Source organism: Phocoena sinus, chromosome 7, assembly GCF_008692025.1.
Source record: "Phocoena sinus isolate mPhoSin1 chromosome 7, mPhoSin1.pri, whole genome shotgun sequence".
Taxonomy (NCBI): Eukaryota; Metazoa; Chordata; class Mammalia; order Artiodactyla; family Phocoenidae; genus Phocoena; species Phocoena sinus.
The window spans coordinates 30517811-30542806 of NC_045769.1; the positions used below are offsets into that span (position 1 = coordinate 30517811).

The 24996-nt window shown below is 47.0% G+C and overlaps 1 protein-coding gene across 5 annotated transcripts in view; it reads right to left on the bottom strand.

The window, feature by feature from the left end:
* The window catches only part of NRP2 (neuropilin 2), a 114893-nt gene that overhangs the window by 69595 nt on the left and 20302 nt on the right, over window positions 1–24996 (bottom strand). For all 5 annotated transcript variants that reach the window (XM_032636731.1, XM_032636730.1, XM_032636733.1 and 2 more), the window contains exons 3-6: window positions 10698–10879; window positions 4673–4903; window positions 3447–3602; window positions 1422–1591 (exon numbers count right to left, since the gene is read on the bottom strand). In XM_032636731.1, the coding sequence (XP_032492622.1) occupies window positions 1422–1591; window positions 3447–3602; window positions 4673–4903; window positions 10698–10879 (739 nt within the window). The remainder of the gene's footprint in view (window positions 1–1421; window positions 1592–3446; window positions 3603–4672; window positions 4904–10697; window positions 10880–24996) is intronic.

The following is a 24996-nucleotide window of genomic DNA, read 5'->3' on the forward strand; positions in this document are numbered from 1 at the left end:
GATGCTCTAGTTGCCAAAGTCTCAGCTTCGAGCTGTTTCCCCTCCCCTCAGTTCCTCACTCCATTGTGTATTTAGTGGCTCAGGTCACCAAGGGGTCAGAGGGCATGCAGAGTCTGCCCAAGCAATTAAGCTTATGCACCGAGTCCTGACCTTTTGCCCGACGAGGAGGGCCAACATTTTGAGGCACTTCCCCTCCCACCACACCAAGCACATTTGGAAATTGCTGGATGTTATTCCTTTGCTGACCACAGTGTTTCTTAGTGGCAATCTCTGCGTGATCAAAATTTAGCCAGCACACACCGGTAAAATTTGATTCAGTAAGCATTTATTGGCTACTTAGTATGTGCTCAGCACCATTAAGCATTCTAAAGGAGTACACAATGCTGTGTATGCGTATGATAAACAGGTGGAGAGCAATCAGAGAAAGTATATGTTTAGGACCCAAAATGAGGACTACAATCAACCGGATGCGGGCTAGAAAGGAGAACTTTCTGGAAGCTTTGCAAGATGAGAAGCGTTATTGGAGAAGCAGAGGAGAGATAGTGACGGATGGCCTTAGGGTTGGGCGTTAGAACCTCTGTGGACTCCCTGGAAGTTTCTAAGTGGTCATTCTCCCTTTCCTGTCGTCTGCTCTGCGACATCCTTCTCAGAGGAGAGGTCGCCGTGTCGCATCAGAGCTAGGACGGGCTTGTCAGTGGGTCACGAGGCTGTCTGCCGTGCGTCATGAAAGCAGTCATTGCTCTAGCATGGAACTAGCAGCTTGCTCTTCCCTGGGGATGAGAGCTGGACCAGTGTGTAGTGCAAGGGAGGATTACTCAACAGGAGCTGCAAGTCTTGAAAGAAGGAAAGCAAACAATAGTCTGAAAAGATGCTGCAGGGCATCCAAGCAACTGGAGTTTCACTCCTGGCAGTGACATCTTCCCGTGTGTTCTCCTGATAGCTATAGGCAAAACCTTCCTGGGAGGGCTCCCTCCGAACAGCAAAGATCATGAGAAGCTGCTATGCTTCTCACGCCTGCCCTTAGGAAAAATGCCCCCTAAGTCTCTGATGCCTCCCTATGCTGAGAATGAGGACACTCTGTAACTGTTTATGGAAGTTCCTTGGATAACTATAGTGAAAGTGCAAACAGCTTCCCAGCCAAGCAACTTCTCCAAGGCCTGGTAATCTTCACAAGGGCAGAGGCAGTGTCCATCTGACTTGTTATTTTATCCCAGCACTTAGCACAGTGCCTGGTATAGTCTATTTGTGGCTGGAATATGGATTTCTTTGGATGGATGGATGGATGGGTGGGTGGATGGATGGATGGATGAAAGAAGTTCTCAAGTATGTTGTGTTTCTTTGTCCACTCTAGCGAAGGAGCCAGCCCCCTTGCCCACCAATGCACACACACTCTGCACACCCTCTGGTATCTGAGTCAGTACCTGGAGATACTCCTTGCTGGAATCCAAGTTGGGTGTCCAGCCGTTGTCATCGCCATGGAGCCGGCTTTGGTGAGGTGTCCACCTCCCATCAGAGTAGGTAGATGAGGCACTGATCTGTTCATTAGCAATCCGGCCGGACTCCATTCCCAGAGGGACATTGCACTGAAAGTCTGGGGGATGGAAATGGTCAAGGGCAGAGTTAGGTCTCTCCACCTTAAACCCCTGGGACCCCCAGAACGCTGCTCCTTTCTAGGGATGAGTCCTTGCAGGCACTCCCTCATCTTAAAGACCTAATTATACACTCACATTTTAAAACCAACTACGCCAAGTCACAGAGATTGACACCCCCTCTGGGTCTGAAAGGAACTAAATTTGACCTAAAAGAAATCAGGCTGTGGATAAATAAGAATCATCATACAAATTAAAAATACAATCTGAAGCACGAGAACTGTCAGTGCTACAGGCTACGATGCTCACAGTTTCCAGATGCGCTCTTACTGAAATACAGGTAAACGCGTGATGGACTTGGGTGGGCTGATACATCGTGGGAAGCCTGCTTTATTAATAAACACCCAGGAGGCACTTTTGTTTCTTTCTTTGTTTCACTCAACTCTCTCATGAGTTCTGGCACAGAAGACAGATGTTACAAAGCAATAAATACCTGTCTTTGGGAGACCTCTCTGTAAGCAAAAGTGTGTCACTCTGTATTACCCTGCACCACCTGTCTGGGCAAATGGACCCAGGAGTCACTTCCCCTGGGCTTGTGCTGTCAGTTTAATTGCTGTCCTTCCTATGGATCCCACGGACACTGGTCAATATTTGTGTGTGCATGTGTCAGATAAGGACCAGCAATCTTTTTCAGGTATCAAACCTACTCTGTAGCTCTGTGACCACACTGGCCATTTGCAGAACTTGGTGCAACTCACAATACTGTTTTCTTGTCACTCAATCTTCATGAGCTCTTTGAGGAAAAAAACAAAAGCAAAACCCGTCAGTCGGCCAGGCTGCCGTGTCTACAGGTATGCATGTGGTAAGCTGTCTACAGCCATAGCAGGATTTGCCCAGCTCCAATCATCCTGAAAGTGTTCCTTTAGTCCTTCAAGTTATCATTTGGGCTGCTTGGTGAAAATGGCAGCACATCTTAAGCACATGTCCAAGAGGAGCTGATTTAAAGATGTAGCTCAGGGCAAGAGACCGATGGTCTGGGTTCAAAGACAACAGGTTCCATGACCACTGGGGTCAGGGTTATACTTTCTCTGTTTGCACATAGTAGAAGCTCAAAATACTGTGTTTATTAGAAGAATGAACTGAAAGTCCAAGCAGTGTGCCAGCCTAGTGAGAAAAACTCTAGCCAGGGCCAGAGATGTTTAATGTCAAAACATATATATAGAGAGAGAGGTTGAAAATTGCTCAGTTTTTTGACAATGGTCACTGAGGCTTCAAGAGGGAAGAAAATGGCCCCAGACTCAAAAAATGTTAGCACAGGAGGGGACTCGATATAAATATCCTAACTAACCTCCCTTTCATTCTGAACCTTGAGATGGTCCTGCGACATTCCACGGGAATAACTAATTCTTGGTATACATACTTTTTCTTTTTCTTTTTTTTTTTTTCGGTACGCGGGCCCCCCACTGCTGTGGCCTCTCCCGTTGCGGAGCACAGGCTCCAGACGCGCAGGCCCAGCGGCCATGGCTCACGGGCCCAGCTGCTCTGCGGCATGTGGGATCCTCCCGGACCGGGGCACGAACCCGCGTCCCCTGCATCAGCAGGCGGACTCTCAACCACTGCGCCACCAGGGAAGCCCCCATACCTTTTCTTTAAAGAAATGAGTAGCCAGATTGACATTTATCCTATTTTCATTAATCTCTGCCTAGCAAGAGGACACAGCTCCCATCCCCTGAGCTCAGATGTCACTGCAAATTCTGGAGAATTCCCATCTCCTTCTCTTGCAGGTCAGCCTCTCTTCCCCACACACCCTCACAGCCCTGAGAGGACAGGACAGAGGTTCCCAACCGGCCAACTCACTCTCTAGCAGCTCTTGGTGAACCAGGTAGTAACGTGCAGAGAAGCCATCCTTGGCCACTGCCATGTCCGTGTGAAAGGTCAGAGAGAGGATCCCAGTGGCCGAACGGAGTTCAGAAGGTGTTTTGGTCCCACAGTACTTGCCAATCAGGGGTCCGACTGGACATGCAGGACAAAGAGAGGTCACAGAAATGGAAATGCCAAAGCCCATTGGCCATACATTCTCCCTTCCCACAATTGCAAGTCATTCCATGGAGCATCACTTTGGATGCCTTGGCATAAAAGAGCAACCAGAGATTTGTTATAAGAACAATGGCTAATGTTTTTCCTGCACATTAAAAAGTATTTTCACTGACCTGGCCTCATTCTGTTTTCACAGCCCTGGGAGATGGACTGGAAAGCTATCATTATAATGCCTGTTCTACAGAAGAAGAAATTGGGGTTTGGAGAGGGCACATGACTTTTCTTTGTTCATACAGCTAGGAAATAGCAGAGCTGGGACTCCAACCCAAGTTTCCTGACTAAATCTTATGCTTTTCTCAGGAGATGAAATTGCTTAGCTATCGAGTCTTCCTTACAGTGCAAAATACTTAGAACGACTACAAAAGTGAAAGATTGGTCTCCTTGCTGATACCAAATATACCCAAGACTTATGCTGGTCTCCACCTGAGAAGTACAGGTTCCTCTTGGCCTTGGGGGATGCACCTTTTATGCATCTATGACTATATAAATGATAATAAAATTACAGTAATTATAGTGATGATAATAGCAGCTTATTTATACAGATAAGACACAGAGAGGTTAAGGAACTTGCCCAAGGTTGCAGAGCTGCTAATATCAGAGCCAGGATTCAAACTTAGTCAATCTGGCTCTAGAGTCCTATTTGGGCATAGAGGGTGGTCACTGAGTCACTCTCTATGGCAAGCCTGATGACTTGGAGCAGAAAAGAACATTACCTATAGGTTTTCTCAACCTCATCCAAGTATCTACTCAGTCTCCTCCTATCCTTCTCCAAAGAAATATCTCCAAGAGAGAAAACTGTCTTTCTACAATGTCTCTGAAGTCATCCTTGGTGAAGGATAAGAAGAGAAAGTCATCATGGGTCATAGATAAACCCTGAGGAACTTTAAAGTCTTTGTTCTCTCTCTTTTTTTTTTATTGCTCCTAAAGCAATTAGCAGGCAAAGGCGAAGCTACTGAGAAGTGCCTGGTGATGGCGCCATCACTCACCATGGGGGATGCCATCCCAGATGTCCAGCCAATCGTATTTGCAGTCTCCCTCTCCCACCTGCAAAGGGTCGTGCTCCAGGTCAAAGGTCAGGAACTGCAGGATGATCTCCATCTTGGGTTTGGCCAGGATGGTGAAGGTGCAGTCCAAGTTGTGTGGGTACTTCTCGGGAAACCCGGGGGACTCGATGGTCCCATTGGGGCTTGTGAAGTTCTTTGAACAATCTTCAGAGCCTGTATGTAAATGAGAACCATAGCATTAAGAGAGTGGAAAGGATGCCTTTCTCCGTTGCCTCTGTCACATGGGTTATTTAAATGTTTGGGCCCAAATTTCCCTCCTCACAAAGTTTTTGTTTCCACTGGAGTGGCCCTTGAAGCAACATACTTTCCACATCAACGTTTCAAGCCATTAAGCCAGACCATCTTTAGGAGAGAAATTAGGGAGTAGAGCAGGCTTGCTCTACATATTAGAGTAACAGCAGCAATGGAGGATTTGGGAGGGGGGTGGTGTAGAAAGAAGTGTGTGTGCGATACAGGGAGGGAGAGAGAGAGATGGATTCTCTTGAAGAGACAAACAGAGTCTTCTTTCTCAATTACTCAGCTGCTTGCTCCAGAAATGTAAGTTATTTCAATCCTCAAGGAAGGCTTGCTGATTGCCAGCAGGGAAAACAATGTTACCCCTTATTTATTGCTGACCTCAACACTGGCCCCCATTGTACCAGAGCCAACTTGGTGCCCCCATCTCCCTCCAAGATCCAAGGTGCCTCAGGGGAGGGGCAAAGGGGAGCTCGGGTCTCATTCATGTCATGACTATATTAAAACTAGCGGCTCTGTAGTGGTCAGACAATTAACAATTGAGGTTTGTAGCTGGTGGATCACAGCAGGGTTTGGGGATGTTAAAGGCCGCTCCAGCAGCAAGTTTGGAAAAAATGTGGCAGTGCATTGACATTTGGAAGGCTTCTGGTTCTTTTGTGGTGGGGACGGCCTTTTTTCTCTCCTAAGCTCTTGTGTCTGCTTCCTTGGGGCTCACGGAGGCGTCTTATTAAATGCTGCGCACATTCGCATCCTGGTGCAGGCTTGGACCGCAGCGGGAGGGAGCTCGTAAAAGGATTACAGCCACTGTCTCCCCTAATGCCTCAAGGTGGAGTCACATTAAAAGGGCCCTCGCGTGCTGTAACCCAGCCACCATTTGCCAGGGTCGCCTGGGACGGTCCCAGGGCACTGCAGCCCAGACCATGGGCCCAGGGAGCTGCACGGAGCCAGAAGTTTTGCAAGTTAATGCGATGAATGTAAATGCTGCACAATTAGCATTGATTTCACTACGTTCTGATTTTAAAATTGAAAAAGGGAGCAGGATTTATGAGGGGAATAGTAGGCACTCTAAGCATGAAGAAAAAACACAGAAATACTAGATAAACTAGGTGTTTACTGGCAGGAAGTGTCCTCTGGGGATCCCACTGAAATATAACTGCGTGATGCCAATACACTGATCTTAGCTCGCAGCAATGTCTTTATCCGTGGCTCCTGCAGCAGCCCCTGGACGAGTCTCTTTATTGATGATGGCTTTCTGGAAAGCGGCAAATGTCTGACTTGGAAAAGGTGCCATGCAAATAAGTGGGGGAGGGGATGGAAACCTTTTTTTAGCATCAGACAGGAAGTTCCAATATCCCTGCTCACCCTTCCATCACCTCCGCCCTTCCAGCCAGCACTGAGACTTGGCAGGGTGGGAACCCGGGACACCTGGGGCGAGAGCTAATCTTTTCAGGATTATTCTTCGGAGGCTCTCTAATGCTGCATCCCAGAGGCTCTGCGTTCCATCATTCTGAGGCCGGGTGGCCCAGTGGGCAGCCAGGCCTGGAGGCAGGAGATGAGATGACCTCTCCCCCAGTTTGTTTTTACTATCAGAACCCCAGCTTCTGAAAGCCTCCTCCATGGTCCAGGATGAGTCAGTTTAGCAAAGCCAAGCCAGCTGGCAGGTCTTCAGGTGGCTGAGAGGGATTTTGAAAAGGTTAGCGTTTATGGCTGCCCAGCCACTTTGCCAGAGGAAATTAACCCTATTCACAAGTTGTTTCTAGAAAAGGCATCCTGACACTCCCTCCCAGCGTTTGCCCTATTGTCATTCCTTTCCAAGGCAAGGGGAATCACCCCCCACCCCCACCCCCGGGAGTGGGGAATTTATAGTGGAATCTTTCTTTAGTCCCTGTCATCCATGGGGGACAGGCGCTTCCACAAAGGACACTTAGAAAGCCCAAGAGAGGCCTGGAGAATGTGAGAGTACCCACAGTTTCCAAGGTTCTGTGGTCCTGTAATGGACTGGAGAGATTTTTTTCAATCTGACGTCCTTAAGGCAAAAAGAAAAAAAAAAGTGTGTATCTATCTTCTGACATGGCTATACACGGGTGTATCCTGGGGCTTATTTTGAATGAAGTAGAAAAACAGTTTTATCCTTTTCATGCAGAAAAATCAAGCCTGTCCATTACAATCGTGCCTCCATCTATAATTGCACCATCTTGCTGTTTGGACTATGGTCAGTGTCAGAAAGCAGGCAGCTGAATATCAAATGTGGAGAAGAGATCTCAGGAAAGGGTGACCATCCCTGGGACAAGGGTTGAGTCTTGCGGTTATCTACCTAATCCAAGAGGCTTTTCTGCAATGTGTTAAAAGGATTAAAGGTTAAAAAAAATAGCTCAGTCAATAAATACTCAAGTTCACGCAACGCTAAAATTGTCCATAGAACCTGCGGGATTTTGGCTGCAGGAAATGATTTCATACCAAAGGACTCTGGTATGAAAAATGCCCACTCCGTGGTTTTTCACTGTAAATTGTACGATAACTCTGCAAGCAGGAGAAAAATCTGCACACATAAGGCTATTGAAAACATGGTGGATTTATCCAAAGATGAGTTGAGGCTGACCACAAAGGTAAACCCAGTTCTTCGATTTAGGAAGTGGGAGTAGGGGGCATCCCAGGTTTTCTCGGTCTGTGAATAACCCGAGATTTCAGTTTCCAAAATGTCACTGGGCACCGCGAAAGAAAACTTGATCTTGAACTTTGGTCAGAAGACAGGAAACAAACACACAAACCCCCCCACACTTTCCAGTGATTCAGTTTCCAATGTTACTTTTTAAATTATTTTAAAATTCCTTTCTCTGTTCTGCTTATGATTTGGTGACTTGGGATCACTTAAGTCAGTGAGTTGTTTGGTTTACCCTTTTCTGTGTGGACCGTCTGGTCATACACAGACTCTTTCATAAACCACTTCATTCAGGGCAGACACGAACCTCCCTCTCCAGCCACTCACCCCCATCTGTACGGAATTGTGAGTTTATTTCTGTCAGTATAACTCTGCAGCACAGCCCCGCCTGGGCGATGTGCTGTCGAAGGCTTCCAGAGTCCTCTGTACGGTTGTGTATCTGTTTACAGTTCCCCCTTCTCTCTCTTTATGAATCTGACTAGCAAACACAACTGTGTTTGTTTAGATTTCTTCAGCATGTTCATGCGTTTCTTTCATGTTCTGTGGATGACATAACTTTGTGTGTTTTCTCTCAGGGCTCCAACAGTGGAGATCTGGGTGTGGGACGCGGCACCTGGAAGAATGCTCATCTTCCTAAACTTCTCAGTTTTGAACTTGGCACACCCCGCCCCCTGCACATATACGTGCTTTGTGAGGGCTGACTTTCAGGCTGAGAGCTGTTCTTTCCAATGGGCACGATGGCATGTGTGAACAGCGCCGAGGCCACTGGGCTCTCACCCCTTTCTTACGTTCCCCAGAAGAATGGCTGTTGTTGGCCTGTTACCTCCCGCTGCTGCAGTAATCTTTTTCTTCCTTCTGTAGGCAATCCCAGGCCTTAAAGTAGACTGCCCCACTTCTCCATGCCCAAGCCACCTTCCTTGGCCGGCTCCTTTGTTTCTAGGCATGCTGCCTCATTCAAAATCCTACGTCAGCCTGTCCTCAAAAGAGCAATGCTGAGTTACGATACCCTCTGTGTGTTTTATCTTTTAAGATCGACTCTTCACATTTGCATGACGGATAGAGCTAACATTCACGTTTTTGTGTCGATTTCTGGAGGATGTGGCACCATCCTTTGTGAAATACTAAGTTGGGAAACATGAAACAGAGATGAGCTGGAACGGTCCTCCGCACCCTTGTTCTGACTTCCGGTGGCTAGCTCCCTGGATGCCCTTGCTTGGAGCTGTTTTCCTTTCATGGTCAGCACAGTGGAGCTGAATGGCAGCTTTAGCACTGGGGACCTAGCTACCTAATAGATTTCCCGGGTAACCTACCGGCAAGCCACTCAGTAGCTCCCTCATTTTCACATCCATGGCATGTTAATCATACCTTCACAGTTATTCACTCTGCCTCATATTATAACAATAGTTTACCTTGCAATTTACCTATCAATGTACACATTCATCCAATAACATAGACTGTGCATCTGTTCTGTGCTCTGGGTTTACACACTGTCTCCCCAACCAGAAGAGGGCAAACACCCCGTTTCCTTCCTTCCTCTCTTCTCTCTCCCCACTAGTCCCCAGCAGAGGATGGCATAATGAGGGGTCCATCAGTGCCAGTGGCACTGACTAATCTGAACCTCACACAGGACTCAGGGGAATGTGGATGAGGCGATTTGAGAGCCTCACACCAGCCCGAGCCACTGGACACACAGACTGTCAGTCCCTGCGACTTCATGTAGTCAGCTGCATGACGACCCGTGGCAGACAGTCTTTCCTGGGACTCGTGCCCTGGGACGCTCCCGGCTCCCACTCTGGCTCCAACCTTTCACTGGATTCTACGATCTTGTTCTCAGGCAGACAAATCTGGCAAATATTTAGACAGAGTGGATATAAAAAGTGCTTTCAGCAGCTACCACTTCCTTTCAAGAATTGTTTGGCGAAAAAGAAAATATATATGAATAGTTCCCCTCACACTGAACTCCACAGGCGCCGGACTTGGGCTCCTTGATGACAAGGCTGACAGCCTCCCCTTTCAGCAGACTCTGTCCATGAGTTGTAAAACTTGGGCTGCTGGCGAGGGAAACACAGTCGTAGATGGGGTGGGAGCCCCTGAGGTGGGGGGATGGGCAGGGGTGAAGGGAGAACTGGAGGATAAACTTCACTTAGCTTCAAGATAATGAGCTCACACATGGGAGGGAAGGGCACGCTGCTTGGAGTGCTTCCATGGAGATGCTGAACCAGCGACTTGTGAATCAAAGTTGTCTCTATCCAGTTACGGATATTAAGCATTGGCCCATATTCTCAGGATCTAAAGTAATCTAAGGGGGACCTAATGGAAAGCAAGTGGTCAACTTAAAAGAAAGGCAATGTGCTTCTCCTCTCTTTCTGCTATCTTTATCAGGGTGTTGGCTTCATCGGCATTTAGGAAGTGTGGGTTCAATGGGTAGACGTGATGCAGTGGAACAGCAACGGGAATTCCTAGGAGCCATATTTGGGTGTAAAAGCAACTGTGTGACTTTGTTGGTGGTAGTGGTGGTGGTGGATCATAGTAAGATTTTTAGAGACTCCTAACACTGAAAAGATGATGTCCTTCCGTCCCATGTAATTCCAAAGAAAGGCTGTGTTAAATCATGAAGTAATTAGGAGGACGTTTAACCAAGTTTCGTTTTTACCATGAAGATTATTGTGATTTTTTTAAAAAGACACACAAAAATCAAATTCTTTCCAAAAGTGTTTTTCTATGTAACAGGTTCTCCTGTTCTTTCGTTGCCACAAACAATGTTTACCTGCCCGACATGCTGCACCCAAGCACTAACCTGGCAGCTCGCCCTCTTAAATTGGCTGGTAACTTAAACTGGCTTTTCACCTCAGGCTGTCTCCAGGTTCACCTTGAACCTCTCTTCCCTCCATCAACTTGCTTAGGCTGGATAAAATTAGAACCCTTACCACCTGTGTCAACCCACTGGGCTCCATCTATGAGCACATAACTATTACGTAGTTCCCGCACACAGCACCCCGTGGTCAGGCACAGAGGGCAGAGTCCCATCTTCTCTCCACCCATGACCACACTGACCTGTCTTGAAGATCTCATAGCGGAGGGAGAAGCCTGCCCCCTGCCGGGCGTAGTCGGAGGTGAACTTGATGTAGAGGACCGAGCCCGAAGAGATAATGGTGGGTGGGGCGATGTTCCCACAGTGTTTTCCCAGGAGGTCTGCGGATTCGCTGTCCCCGTCCCGAATCTCAATGAAGTCATACCTAGGTACGGATGGCACAAAGGGGCACATATGAGAAAAGACCAGTTTTAGGAGATGAAAAGGACTATTTTCTCCCTCCAGCTCAGGTGCCTCCATCCACTTCTAGACATTCAGGTGTTTCGTATTCATCAAAGGGCACTTACGTTTGCTTGTAGAAACTGGCAAACATAGATATAGGAAGTTGCATTGCTTTCTGAAAGCCACACAGAACGAGCACCTCAGTGGATGGCTAGACTTTAAGGCCTTATCTCTTGCTCACATAAGAGCAGTAGCGTCATTCTATCAAATGTCTCAAATATTTTTTTCTTCGTGCCGTAGCACCATTTTTATTTCCATTATGATCTCTCTGAATCTTAGTCTTTTCTTCTTGGCTCTGTGTCTCTGCATGTTACTTAACCCCTTTGAGCGTCAATTTCTTCATCTGTAAGATGAGGATAAAAATATGCACTTCAGGGGATTGGGATGGAGATGGAATGAAAAAATGTAAGGAAGGTGCTAGGCACCGAGTCAGGCACATGGGGGCTGTTTCAGAGAGATTTGTTTATTTTCCTGCCTCTTCCCCAAGTTCAGTTCTCTCCTGGGTCATTTGCTCTTCTCTTTAACGTTTAGTGACAAAGACTCCCCAACCGTGGGCCACCTGCCTCGCTGAGATGACTCTGCGAAGCTCACAACAGCAGTGTCTATCTAGTTAACAACGTGTTTTTAAAAGGAGTCAGCACCACATTAGATAAGGCAATAAAAACCTTTCTCCAGGGGCTTCCCTGGTGGCACAGTGGTTATGAATCCGCCTGCCAGTGCAGAGGACACAGGTTCCAGCCCTGGTCCGGGAAGATCCCACATGCTGTGGAGCAACTAAGCCCATGAGCCACAACTACTGAGCCTGCGCTCTAGGGCCTGTGAGCCACAACTACTGAGCCCATGTGCCACAACTACTGAAGCCCGTGCACCTAGAGCCCGTGCTCCGCAACAAGAGAAGCCACCGCAATGAGTAAGCCTGCGCACCGCAACGAAGACTAGCCCCCGCTCCCGGCAAGTAGAGAAAGCCCGTGCGCAGCAACGAAGACCCAAATGCAGCCAAAAATAAATAAATAAATAAAATTTTTAAAAAACCTTTTTCCAAAAGCAGGGGGTGAGTCCCTGGGGACCCAGCATCTCTGAGCATATAACTATTAGTCTCAGCAAGAGGCAGAGCGGGCTGCCTTCCCCACCCTGAGGCCTGAGTTCATTTCAAACAGAACCAAACTGGCTCGGGTTGGGGAAGACACCTCAAAGACATCCTTGGCTAGGTTCACGGGACGGCACACCTGCTGTGCCATTTTATCAGTACAGATGCACATTTTCAGCTTCGGTGTGTGGTCTGGCAATCCTCACTGTCCTGCGTCTGGGCTCCTTGTCTGGCTCCCAGGGAATACTCCTGTCACAACTGCTGATGTGGAACATTTCTTCCCCACCAGCTCCCTCAAATTGCTGGCCACTCTACCATTATTTACTGAAAACCATCCATCTCCCTCTCTCTCCCTGTTTATTTATTTTGCATCAACCTGTTAAAACAACATGTCCGAAATCTCTTCTTTTGGGGTAAAGAGAGGGACCGGGAAGGCTACCCTCCCTGGGATGTGCCACACACACAGGGTCTGTGGGAGCTGGTGGCCTGCAGAAGTGGCTTGTTTGAGCTGGAGTGGCCTGAGGCCTCACCACTGCCCCTGGGAGCCATGTTTCAGATGGCTCAGCCACTTCCAAATAAATAGGCCTTCGAAGGGAGTATATGGAGCAGACCAGGGTTAGTTCATTCTTAAACCCCAGAGGGCTGGAATCCTACAGTCCAAAGAATCGCAGAAGCTGGTTAGAGTCCAGAAAAGAGGAGATGGCAGGGTTTTCCCCCAGGAGCTCTGAAGAGATGGACACAGATTGGGAAAGGCGGGGGTGGGTGGGGGAATCTGTTTAGGTCTTGTGATTTCAGTGTGGGAGATGGTGCTGACTTTGAAAATGTGCTTCCTCACTTTCAAAACAACAGTGAAAAGACACTTAGCTTGTTCTCAAAGGAAATTCCCCCAAACCTTCTGGAAAACCCCTCCTTTGTATTTCCACAATGAGGTAAGAACTGTTGGACAGTCACTCTCAGCTGGGTAATGGTGATGCCTTCTTCACCAGGGTGTACAACGGTGGAGAAGCACCTATATCCATGGAGCAGACATTACCCAGCTTGCCTGGAGGAGCCAGTGTCCCCCTAGCCCACACTCATCCCTGAATTAGACAGAACAGGGTTTGGATCCCAGCTCAGACTTATTAGCTGGGTCCCCTCAGGCAAGTCACTCAACGTTTCTGAGCCTCAGAAATGGGGAAAATAAGAGCAAAATAGGGGTACTAGAATTTTTCTCCTAGGGTTTTTCTGAAATTTAGGTGACCCACATCATCTATATAAAGTGTCCCAGCACGTGCTTCATGAGTGTTCATGGGGATTTCTTGTATTTTCACACCCATTTCAGAGGAGAAACAGCTGAGCCGTAGTGCAGAAGTGACTTTCTCTAAGAGACAGAGCAAGTGAGCAGAGATGCAGTATAAGAGGGAATGTACATCTGTTCAAACATTTTGGAAGGCATTTTGGCAAAAATGTGAAAAGAGTTAACATGTACACATCCTTTGATCCTAGCAATCCCACTGCTAGGATTTTTTCCTAGGAAAATAATCAGACAATTGTGCAAAGATGTATATGCATCTTTGTGTGTATATATTTTAAAAAGCATGTGAAAAGTGAGAAGATGCTTTGTTTATTAACAGCATTGTGTCTAAATGTCCAACAGCAGTGGCGGGTAAATGAATTTTGGATATTTATAAAATGGAATACTCCACTGCTATAGTAAAAGTGCTATAGGTCTATTTTTTTTTTTTTTTTTTTTTTTGCTTTTAAGGAAAAATGTCCATGATATATTGTTATGTTGAAAAAAAGTAGATTTTTTAAAAAAGTATGCTTTAAAATATATATAGGTATATATATTTCCTTGCATATACATACAGAAAAAGTCTGAAAGCATATAGACTAAAATAGGGACTTCCCTGGTGGCGCCGTGGTTAGGAATCCGCCTGTCAATGCAGGGGACACGGGTTTGAGCCCTGGTCCAGGAAGATCCCACATGCCGCGGAGCAACTAAGCCCGTGAGCCACAACTACTGAGCCCGCGTGCCTAGAGCCCGTGCTCCGCAACAAGAGAAGCCACCGCAATGAGAAGCCCGCACACCACAAGGAAGAGCAGGCCCCGCTCGCCACAACTAGAGAAAGCCTGCGTGCAGCAACGAAGACCCAACGCAGCCAAAAAGAAAGAAAGAAATTGAAAAAAAAGAATATAGACTAAAATATTAACAGTGGTGAAATATATATATGGATGGTGGGATAATTTGTAATTTTTACTTTCTTCTATTACCTGAATTGTTTACAGCGAGCCTGCATTTCTTTAAAATATATAAAATAACGATACTTCCATAAAGAATTTTTTCCAAAGTAGAAGAGCTGAGAAAAATAATCCAGCTCTCAAAATTTTGCAGATAAAAAATACCATCGTCATCACGACAATCATCATCCATCTCACAGAATCACCGTAAGGACTAAATAAGACATAGCTTGTTGGAGAACCTAGAATAATACCAGGGACATGGCCCACACTCAGTGAATACTTAAAAAAAATGTTTTTACAGACTACCAGATAGCTCCAGTGTTTGTGTTGCCAATTTCTATAGGAAGGACAAAAAAAGGTCCTGACATCCCACTGGCTTGTTCATCAGAAGATGAAGCAAGGCTACCCAGCACATGTCATAGCTATAAACTTGCCTCAATTTACTCAACGGATATACCACCCAAATCCTTTTGGGTAATGCGGCCAGCTGCAAATACATCCTTACATAACTATGTACACATATAGTGAAGAGAGGCATTTTTGGAAAAGGCTCATATAAATCAATCATATCATACAGTTTCTCTCTGAGCTTGGTTTTTTTTTTTTTGGCGGTACGCGGGCCTCTCACCGTTGTGGCCTCTCCCGTTAGCGGAGCACAGGCTCCGGACGCTCAGGCTCAGGGGCCATGGCTCATGCGCCCAGCAGCTCCGCGGCATGTGGGATCCTCCCGGACCAGGGCATGAACCCGTGTCCCATGCATTGGCAGGTGGACTCTCAACCACTGCGCCACCAGGGAAGCCCTCTGAGCTTGTTATTTAAAGGACCCCTCTGGTGAGTCCTTCTGTGAAGTAAATAATCAGTCCTTACTCCAACTTCTTAGAAAAACTGGATTTTCCTATCCAGTTTGCTTGAGGGGAAAGCGACCCAGTCACAGTTAGGCAGCTAACAACCCCCCTTTCCCTTCAGTGTCGGGGTTCTGCCCTGTAGACAAGCCCCAGCTAACCACCAGGTCTTCTGGCTGGGGTTTTTGTATGAAGGGCATATTCCAACTGACATGCTGACTCCACAAAGAATGTCTCATTTACCTCCTGTGTGACTGACTCATTTGGGGAAATTTTTTCTTATCGGGGATTTGCTACAGCTGGAGTAAATCTCCTTAGAAATTTCAGTGTTGTCAGGTTCATTTGTGAAGACCTAGCGGAGACTAAGGAACTTTGTGGCCTTGGAATAGATCTGACTTTGCCTCTAGCATCTAATAACCAGCATTTGTTTGGTAAAGGAATCTGGGCTGCAAACTCAGAGCTCACCCCCACGATAGTCATGTAGGATAACCTGAAAAGCCATCCTCTTATTCATCTTCTGGAAGGAAACAGAAGCCAGCTAACAGACATATTAACTATTGTGTTTGCATTTCATTATTCCTAATCTCCCTCAGATGAAAAAATTCCTTTCAAAGCTTTAACACTACCTTTTCTTATTTATTTACTTTCCTAAGCTGAAGTAGCCATCTCTACTCCAGTTCTTTTTTTCTCTCTAAAATGGTTCCCCGAGTACCTTTTTACTTTTCACAGATTCCGACACCTGTATGTTGAGCATTTGTCTAATGAATGCTTTCTGTACTTTCTTTCTTGACTTCTAAGTCTTAATTTCTCTCCCCAAATCCACATTTTGGGCGTGGGAATCTTGATGGTGGAATTAATTATAAGAGTCCACAGGAGAGATATGAAAAAGCAACAGTCTCATCTCTTCTTCTCATCACTAGGCAGACATGAAAAGAAGCTTTCTACTTTCCATAACTCTATCCACACTTGATGCTGCCCAGCAGGCCACCAAAGGCTGGGTCAGCCAACCGAGCCTGTGCTGGAAGATTTACCACGTGGAGGCCCCTTCTCCCAGGGCTGGATAATGTCTAGCCCCATCCAGAGTCTACCTTTATGGATGTCACATAGAACTGCTTGTGAGGGGATTTCTATATCGTAGGCAGAGTACTTAGCTGCTCCAAGGAAGAATGCTGTACTGTGCCCATTCTATGGGATTTGTCTACACATCTAAGCACCTCTGCAACCAAGTCCTGAAGCCATAAACTTTGCCAGCTAGGCAATGCCTCCTCTCATGCTACTTGCATCATGAATGTTTAAGCCATCACGTTCTGGACATGGCAAGTTCTTTCCAGCCCCTGGGCTTTGCACTTTCTCTTCCCTCTGCCTGCAATACTCTTTGTTAGCCTTTGCTCTGTCTGGTAACTTCTCATTCTTCTGAGTGCGAATGTCACCTCCTCTGAGAAGCCTGCCCTAGTTACCTCATTTCATCTGGCATGCCCTTATTTTCTACCTCACCACCCTCTCATTGCCTTTCTGGCTGTTACCATAATCTGTAAGCTTTTGTCAATACACTTTACTTGTTTAGAATCTGTGTCCTCCACTAGACAATAAGCACCACGAGGGTAAGAACCTCACCTTTTCACAGATGAATTTATAATACTTGCACGGTGCCCGGCACATAGGAAGGCTCACTAACTTTTCGTTGAGTGAATAAATGATTGAGGGACCTGAGGTTGACGTTACATGTTAAGAAGAACGAACTCTGCTTTTGGGGGGTTCGGTCCGTTTTACACTCTGCATTTGGGCACCAACACACTCACTGAGTTATTCTGGCTGTACCTGGAAACCAACATGTTGCCTTGTGACTCGAAAACATGAAATATAACATTTTGAGTGGAAGAAATATCTCAAATCATGCTGACAGCGTTTTCTCTATTAGCGGCAAACAAATCAACTATAATTAAAATGCTGTCAAAGTGATTTGAGATTTTTCTCACACTTCCAAAGTTCCATATTTCATGAGTAGATTATCCAGGCCAGAGAATTTACCACCTCCTGGAGTGCCTTTCTTACAGGAGTCTCAAAGACATCTATAAACACTGTCTTATTAATCCTTGCATTAAAACCTGCAGGGACAACAGGAGGAAAAAAACAACACTGTCACGCACAACTTTCTCAACAAAGAAGCTGCCCGAGATCCTAAGAGGCTGTGAGGTGGGTCTGCATGATGCCGAAGTTTCTGGTCAATTCAGGCCCAAAGCCAGGTCGCCTGGTCTCCAGCTTAGTAGGGACATCCAGCTTTTACGGAGAAATCAGCTAGCTGTCAGGTCGGGTTTTTTAAGAAGCCATTTTTATTTCCTTGAATTTTTCCCTTTCACTGGTACCACTTTTATAAGAAGCTGGTATATCAATGAGAAGCGCTCCCATTTACTGAGCATTCACAGTGGGCTAGATCCTCACTCCATGTAGACAGTATTTCATTCAACCCTCACTTAATACACACCAGGCCCTGATATGATTACCATCCATTTGCAGATGTAGAGGCTGAAGCTCAGGGAGATTAAGCGACCTGCCCTGCCCAAAGTCACACGACAAGGAAAGGCCAGAGGCAGGCTTTGCCCAGGCGGTTTCTCTCTAGGGCACACTGACCTCGCCTCTGTCCTCTGGCCTCGTTGTTGCATGAAGATTGGAGAGCAGTGGGAATGCCAGATTGCCAGAACACTAGAAGGTGCCAGGCGCAAAGACACCTCTCCGTCTCAGTTAGAGACTTAACAGAATCTCACTCGTTTTATCTAGCTGTTTTGTTTAAACAAAGCCTGTAGGACTTGCCAAATTTACTAGACAAATCACCCATAGATGCAGTGAATAGATTTGGAATTCACGGTTTCAAGACTCATCCAGTAGAAATCCAGCTTGTAAGTGTTCAGATGGGATAACATATTAATTTTTGTAACTGAAGTATTTTTATAAGTACATATATACCCACAGGCGAACATATGGTCCATTGGGTGAGAAAACAGTATCCTGTGTGTTTATACGCTCTTATAGTTATCATCTAGAGCAGATATTTTTCAGCCCATGGATTTCCAGTAGGGTCCACAGATGAGTCTCAGGAGGTTGGGGAACCCCTACAATCCTACACAGAAATTTTGTGTGTTTGTGTGTACGCACATTTTCCTAGGGAAGGGGTCTGGGACCAAAAAAAAAATTTTTTTAATTACACAGAAACATATCTGTCTACAGGGCTGTGCGTACTCTGGGAAATGCAGTGCATGGGTTTTGTGGACAGATCCAGCTGGTTCCTGGCACATGCTAGTGGTATGATTTCAGGCAAGGCATTGATCTTCTCTGAGCCTCAGTTTCTTCATCTATAAAATGGAAATAATAATACGCCCCACCTTGTGGGATTGTTGAAAGGTTCGTGAAGGTATATACAGGCCCAGCACAGCACGGGATGCCTTAGAGAGTGCCTGCGAGGCACTGGCCATTTTGATTGTTACCTGGGTTCTACAAAATAGGATGGCAGACTTGGGGGAGAGAAGAGTTACATACACACGATGCTTTGGAAACTGAACAGGGGAAGATGAAATGAAAAGTAATAAATTTACAGACAGTCTAAATGTTCCCCAACCTCAGTGCTACAGAGGGTGGTTTCGAAAAATCCTCCTGTACAAACCCATCAACAGTGCTTCATCACTTGAGTTTTTGAGAATTCGTTTCAGTCTCATGTTTCCGAACCCAGGCTATGGAACCAGCCAGCCAGGCTGGGTTCAAAACCACCTCCACTCCCATTTGCTGGGTCTTGAAGAGCTAGGCACTCAACCTCCCTAGATTTGGTGAGTTAATGCACGTCAACAGCTCAGCATAGGGCCAGGCACATAGTAAATGCTCAATAAATAAATGTTAGTTGTTATTGCTGCTGCTATCATTATCTGTTGTGTTGTCTAACTCCATATCATTATTATGTCTTACCTAACTTATTACCATTATTTGCTCTCTAACTCCAAGGACTCACACACCGCATCGGTCTGTATTTGTGTGGTGCCGAGTGCCTTTTTAATAGCAGCTGTTGGCACTTTCATTTTCTTCCTTTATTTCTTCCCATCCCGAATCTCTGATATTTTGAGCTTATTAGCAATCCCCTCACAGCCAGGGTCACCAGGGCTCTTTAGAAGGGAGGAAATCTGACCACCCAGCAAAGGAAGTATGCAAAGAGAACAACCCAAAACAAACTGAAGGAGTTATTCCAAAAAACCTTGAAGGCAAGAAAATGGAAACTACAAACAACATCTATTTATAATTGCTGGTGGTTTTTCCGCAGAAGCCCTGGGATGATGGAGAGGGCCCGCCGGTCTCATTGTTCCAGACGGAGCAGGCTGCCAAGAACGCCTCGCAATGTGAGGAAGGAGGCCGCTCCAGACACCGTGTCTGATAAGTCTCACTGTAGATGAACTTTCAGAGAATCAAGGGCACACAACAAGGCCTGCGTCACTTCTCCCTGACCCTCTGGCCAAACACCACTCCCTCCACTGACCGGCTCCCCAGCAAGCACGTTCCTCAGGTCCTGTGGCCACAGATCTCCTCTGCTCCTGCAGACAGGCTTGGATGGAACGTATTTGCTTCTGCAAGGAAGGATTTTCGAAGCAACCGGTGCTAATGTGACGATTAAGGCTTTAGGGCAGGCTGTTTTCAGCAGGACTGTTGAGTGTTTCTTTCTGTCTGCTCTGTGCATCTATAAAATCCTCACCGTCTGCAGTCAGCTCAAAGGACCCCACGCTAGCATTCTGCAACAATATAGGGCAGAAAGCAGATAAGAGTAGCTCACAGTTTGTGTCCATTCACCACTAGGCTGGTGCTCAGATGGGAAGGTGAACTGCAGCAGGGCCAGAGACTTGCTGAATTGTTCTAAGCTGGCCTGGGTCGATCGAACATGCCTCAGTTTGCCTCGTCTCATAAATGGCTACGGGGACCACGCCTCTGTGCCTCTCAGGGCTGATGGGTAAGCCACTGAGGGGAAATCAGAGTACACCATTCCTCGGCCTGGTGTGCCGGCAGCGTCCCTGAACTTGGCCAGGTGAACAGTTCCCTCTGGGACAGGTGCTCACCAACCCTGGCTCCCAGAGGGTCTAATCGTGGGAGTGAATCATAACCTCTCCATCTGTCTGAAAAAATGGGAGCCTGCTGGGAACGAGGTGTGCTGGGCACTAGGGAATCAATCACAGCATCGAAAAAGTCTTTTATGTGTTTTCCTGGGATCAAGACTCCCAGTCGTTTTTCTATGCCCCTTTGCTGGCATCCAGCCTCCATAACAAAAGTCGGAAAGTACAAAACTTGTCTGAAAAACGTGCCATGCGGAAACGCAAGCAGGGGACAGCTTGGGGAGCAGGTGGCAGGTGTGACGGGCCCTGTCCTTGCATTTCATTCACCCTGAGCTTCAGGTTACAGAGCTCAGAGGTTCTCCCCGGCTCCGGGGGCAAACTTGTCACTGCTGTGCAAATGCAGAAAGCACGGTGGTGTGGAAACGATGGGCTGCACTGACGTCCAAGCAGGAAGGGGCTGCTGCCATGCCAGGGTGGAGACTGAGGCCAGCGCTCCCGGGCCAGTCAGCTGGGACTGCTTCCACCTCTCCAACGGCCGCTTGGTAAGCTTTCGCCGATGGCTGTGTTCTGAAGGCCCCGGGGCTGTCAGAGCAAAAGCAGGCCTGTCCACGCAGGACACATGAAAGCACTCGCCTCTCCCCATCACGGAAACGCCCCTCTGTTCCGAAACAACCAGCTGCCATTTGGAGAGGTGGAGTAGAAGCTGTGAAGGTTCAGAATGTTGGATGCTCCTGGCTGAAGGCTCAGTCAGACCAGAAAGAAAGATGCCTAGAAAGGACACCAGCTCCTGCAAGAAAGGGAACCAGATTGCAGGAAGTCTCCTCACGGGATGGGAACGGTGTGAGTCAGACCTTAAAGCACTTTTATTTGTCCCACAGCCAGAGCACGCTGTTTGCCCTGTGTGCAGAGCTGCTGGCTGGCGCGAAGGCCACCTCCTTGCGGTGGCCGGCAGGGTCCTCACAGCGTGGGGCGGCAGCATCAGCGCCAGGGAAGAGCTCTGGGGGCCGCACAAGGAGAAGAGCCCTTGCGGGCAGTAGGGCAGTAGAGACCGACCCCCTACCCACCCCAGAAGAGGAGTCAGTACCCCGACGTTTAACCCAGCGGCCTGCCCGGAGGCTGGGACTAAATCCTGTATCTGCTTGGACCTCAGTTTCCCAGCAGATAAGACCAAAACGATAATGATACTTTCTTACCCTCCTACTGCTCTCAAAGGGATGACACAGGGATAAATCACTTTGAACATTTAGATGAAAGGTGCTCTATAAACCCGAGGTCTCATCAACTGTAATTGTTACGGTAATTATTTTAATGATAATAATGATGATACCGGGGCGGAGGGGGTATGGGGCGGGAACAAAACCTCCTACCTTGAGACCAAGAAAAATCCTCCCGTTAAAACCCACTGCACGGATTCCCTCTGATCCTAGGTCTCAACCATCTCTTTCAAACCGCCAGCTCCTGGGCTGAAATATTATTTACTCCTTTCCTTTCCAACAAAACAATGATTTGTTCCACCGTTTTCCCTCTTACTCACTCCCCAGTGTGTCTGGCTTCACCCTGACAGCTCAGCCATGGGCTGTTTACAGGCCTCACTCACCCTCCACGACTCTGGTGCAGCTCCACTGACACTAAAGGCAGGAGAATTCTCTCTGTGTGAGGAATCAATTACTTCCGCTGACACTCTATTACTAGCCCTCACATCTTCGGATTCCAGACGGAGAGTGAGGTGATGGGGGAATGACAGGGAATTTGAAGAAGAGGGCGAGGGGGGCTGTGCGGGACAGGGGCGGAGGTGGATGACAGAGAGGCAGAAAGAGACAACTGACTGAGAGGCAGGCCTCCAGCTCACATTTAAAGACACAGAAAGCTCTCTCTCCCTCCTTGACTGCCCTGTCGGCACCCGGAGGTGACCACGTGGCAGGAAGAGGTAAAGAAAAGGAAGAAAGAGAAAAGGAAAAGAAAAGACTTGTCAAGTATATCTAAGGAAATCAGAGAGGCCCCAAATACCTAAGCCTTGGGACAGCAGATGACAGCTCTGGGCACAAGGACACAGGTATACGAAGGCAGCTTTGGGCAGCAGGCTTCAAATCCCAGCCCTACCATTACTATCTGTGATTTCTCTGGGCCTCAGTGTCCCCATCTGTTAAATGGGAATAACAGCAGTACCAGCCCAAAAGCATTGTTATGAGAGTAACACATGGAAAGTTCTTGGTGTAGTAGCACCTGACACCTGTCAGTAGCTTAATAAATATTTGCTATTATTGTCCAACTGACAATCCCTCCATACCACCTACAAACGTACGATGGAGCCCCTAATGGGGCAGAGCAGAAAAATTTATAGAGACTGCCAAGATGCTTGGCTACAAAGCCAGGGAAAAAGCATAAAAAATCATGCGAATTTTCCTTTATCATGTGGAGTTTTTTGCTGCCGTCCTAAACCTAAGCCCAACTCACACTTCTTCTTCCTTCTTCTTTTTCAAGTTTTATTTTGAACCAGCTAACATTTTTCACGGATTTTCCTTCTAGGAAAAAAAGTTTTGATTATGTAAATTAAATACAACCATCTACTCTGCAATCAACGGAGATGAGTTGTGAGGCGAAGGTCTCATAATGAAGGACGATTATGGAAGCTCTTTTCTAGAAGGAAAGACAAGGGCAGCTAATTTTTTTTTTTTTTTTCTGGGATGATTTATCCAGGCAAAAGTAGAAGAATGGAATTAAATATTCTGTTGAGTTTCTCTTGATCCAAAGGTTTCAACTGCCCTGCCACTAAAAAGGACAAAACAAAGAGAATACATTTTTTTTTCTAAACGACTCATGACTACCGGAAAACACACAATCCCTTTTTAGAAAAATCTAATTTCTCTACTTCATCTATTTCCTTCTCCTGTTTATCCCCTCCACACCCAGAGCTCCCACTGAATTTCTTAAGACAGACTCTCACCCGGTGTAATTAGATGGGAGAATTACATGGAGCTACATGGGGTGAGATGCTGGGCCTCTGGGACCTCTGGGTTCAGAGAAGGTGCCAGGCTTGAGAGCCAGAACAAGTGGGATTGTGTACTAGAAAATCTCAAGTCATTTTCTCAATGAGAAGATAAAAATGCATTGTTAGAAAGGACATCCACAGTGAAGCTTGCATTTGGAGAGTTGCGATTGCAACATCGCATATTTAAAAACAAACTGCCAAAAATAACCGTTGTCCCAACTGCTCTTTAACCTTGGTAGGCGGAGAACAATCTGGGGTGTTTTCCCCCACTTCTTCAGCGAGCTAAGCTGCTGGGTGGAGTCCCTGGTCAAGGCTGGTGAGTGTGGGGTTGGCTGCCAGCTGAGCTCGAGGCAGCAGGACTGTTCCCGTTTATTGCACCGCGTACCTGGAGGGGATCTGTTTCTGTCATTAGCAGGGTTGCTGTGATACAGAAAAGTATTGCTGCTCATTGGTTCCTTGGGGGAATCAGAATATTTCTGTGGCTGAGCGGGCAGTAAATCTGTAACATCGTCATGAGTAATCAACCTGAGGATCTCTCCTGAGTGCAAGACACCCTCTTGAACCACAGAGAACTCTTGCTCTGCTCTGAGTTCCAGAGACCAGCTGAAGCCACACGTCTAATTGGGCATTGTGCCCTCCTGCCCTCTATTCGTAGGAAAGAGCTGTGTGTACACAGGGAGTCTTGTGTAGGAGTAAACTGACGAGCGGAGCTTAATGCAGAGTGTTACCCGGACTTTCCCAGGCCATACCCCACTTTCAGGCATTAAATTGCAGGGTGGGGGGTGGTCCCTGGATATAGGGTATGAAACTGTAGAAACACTCTGACCAGGGAGAGTGGGACAGCAAAGAGTCCCCATCATCTCACTCTTTCCTGCTTCCTGACCACAGCCCCTCGCTGAGATGCTGGAAGTTTTCTGGCCAGGCAATAAAATTAAATAGCATTGCCCAGTCATCTCTTCACCGAGAAGGGGGTTTGTATCAACAAGCCACTAGGATGGCCCTACATTACTGTGGTTCCTGAAGACATCAAATTCTCTCCCCTTCTTGCCTTTGACATGATGCTCTCTGCCTGGGCCACCAGCGCTACCGCCATCCCCTTTGCCTGGCTAACTTCTTCAGGATCAGTGCACGCATCGCCTCCTCCAGGGAGCCTTCCCTGATCTCCTCAGCCAAGGGTAGATCCCAGGGCTCATATCACGTCCCCGGTCAGAATGCATGGTGTTGGCGGAGGCAATAGAGCATGAGAGTAAAGAGCTCAGGTTGCAAAGTAGTGTGTTCTGGTTTCAAATCCCTTCTCTGCACTTTTTTTTTTTTAACATCTTTATTGGAGTATAATTGCTTTACAATGGTGTGTTAGTTTCTGCTTTATAACAGAGTGAATCAGCTATACATATACATATATCCCCATATCCCCTCCCTCTTGCATCTCCCTCCACCCTCCCTATCCCACCCCTTTAGGTGGTCACAAAGCACCGAGCTGATCTCCCTGTGCTATGAGGCTGCTTCCCACTAGCTATCTGTTTTACTCTTGGTAGTTTATATATGTCCATGCCACTCTCTCACTTCGTCCCATTCTCTGCCACCTTCAAGAGTGCAAACTTGGGCCAGTTGCTTACCTTCTTTGAGCCCAAGGTTCTTCATTTGTAAAATGGGAAGAGTAACAACCACTTCCCATTTCACGGTTTGCTGCAAGGATCAAATGAGATGATGTATGTAAAGCACTTGGCAGTGTCAGGCTCATATGTGGCAACTTTATCATCAGTAACCACGTATTTTTTTACTTGCTTCCTCCTTCCAAACTAAATTTCATAGGGTCAAAGA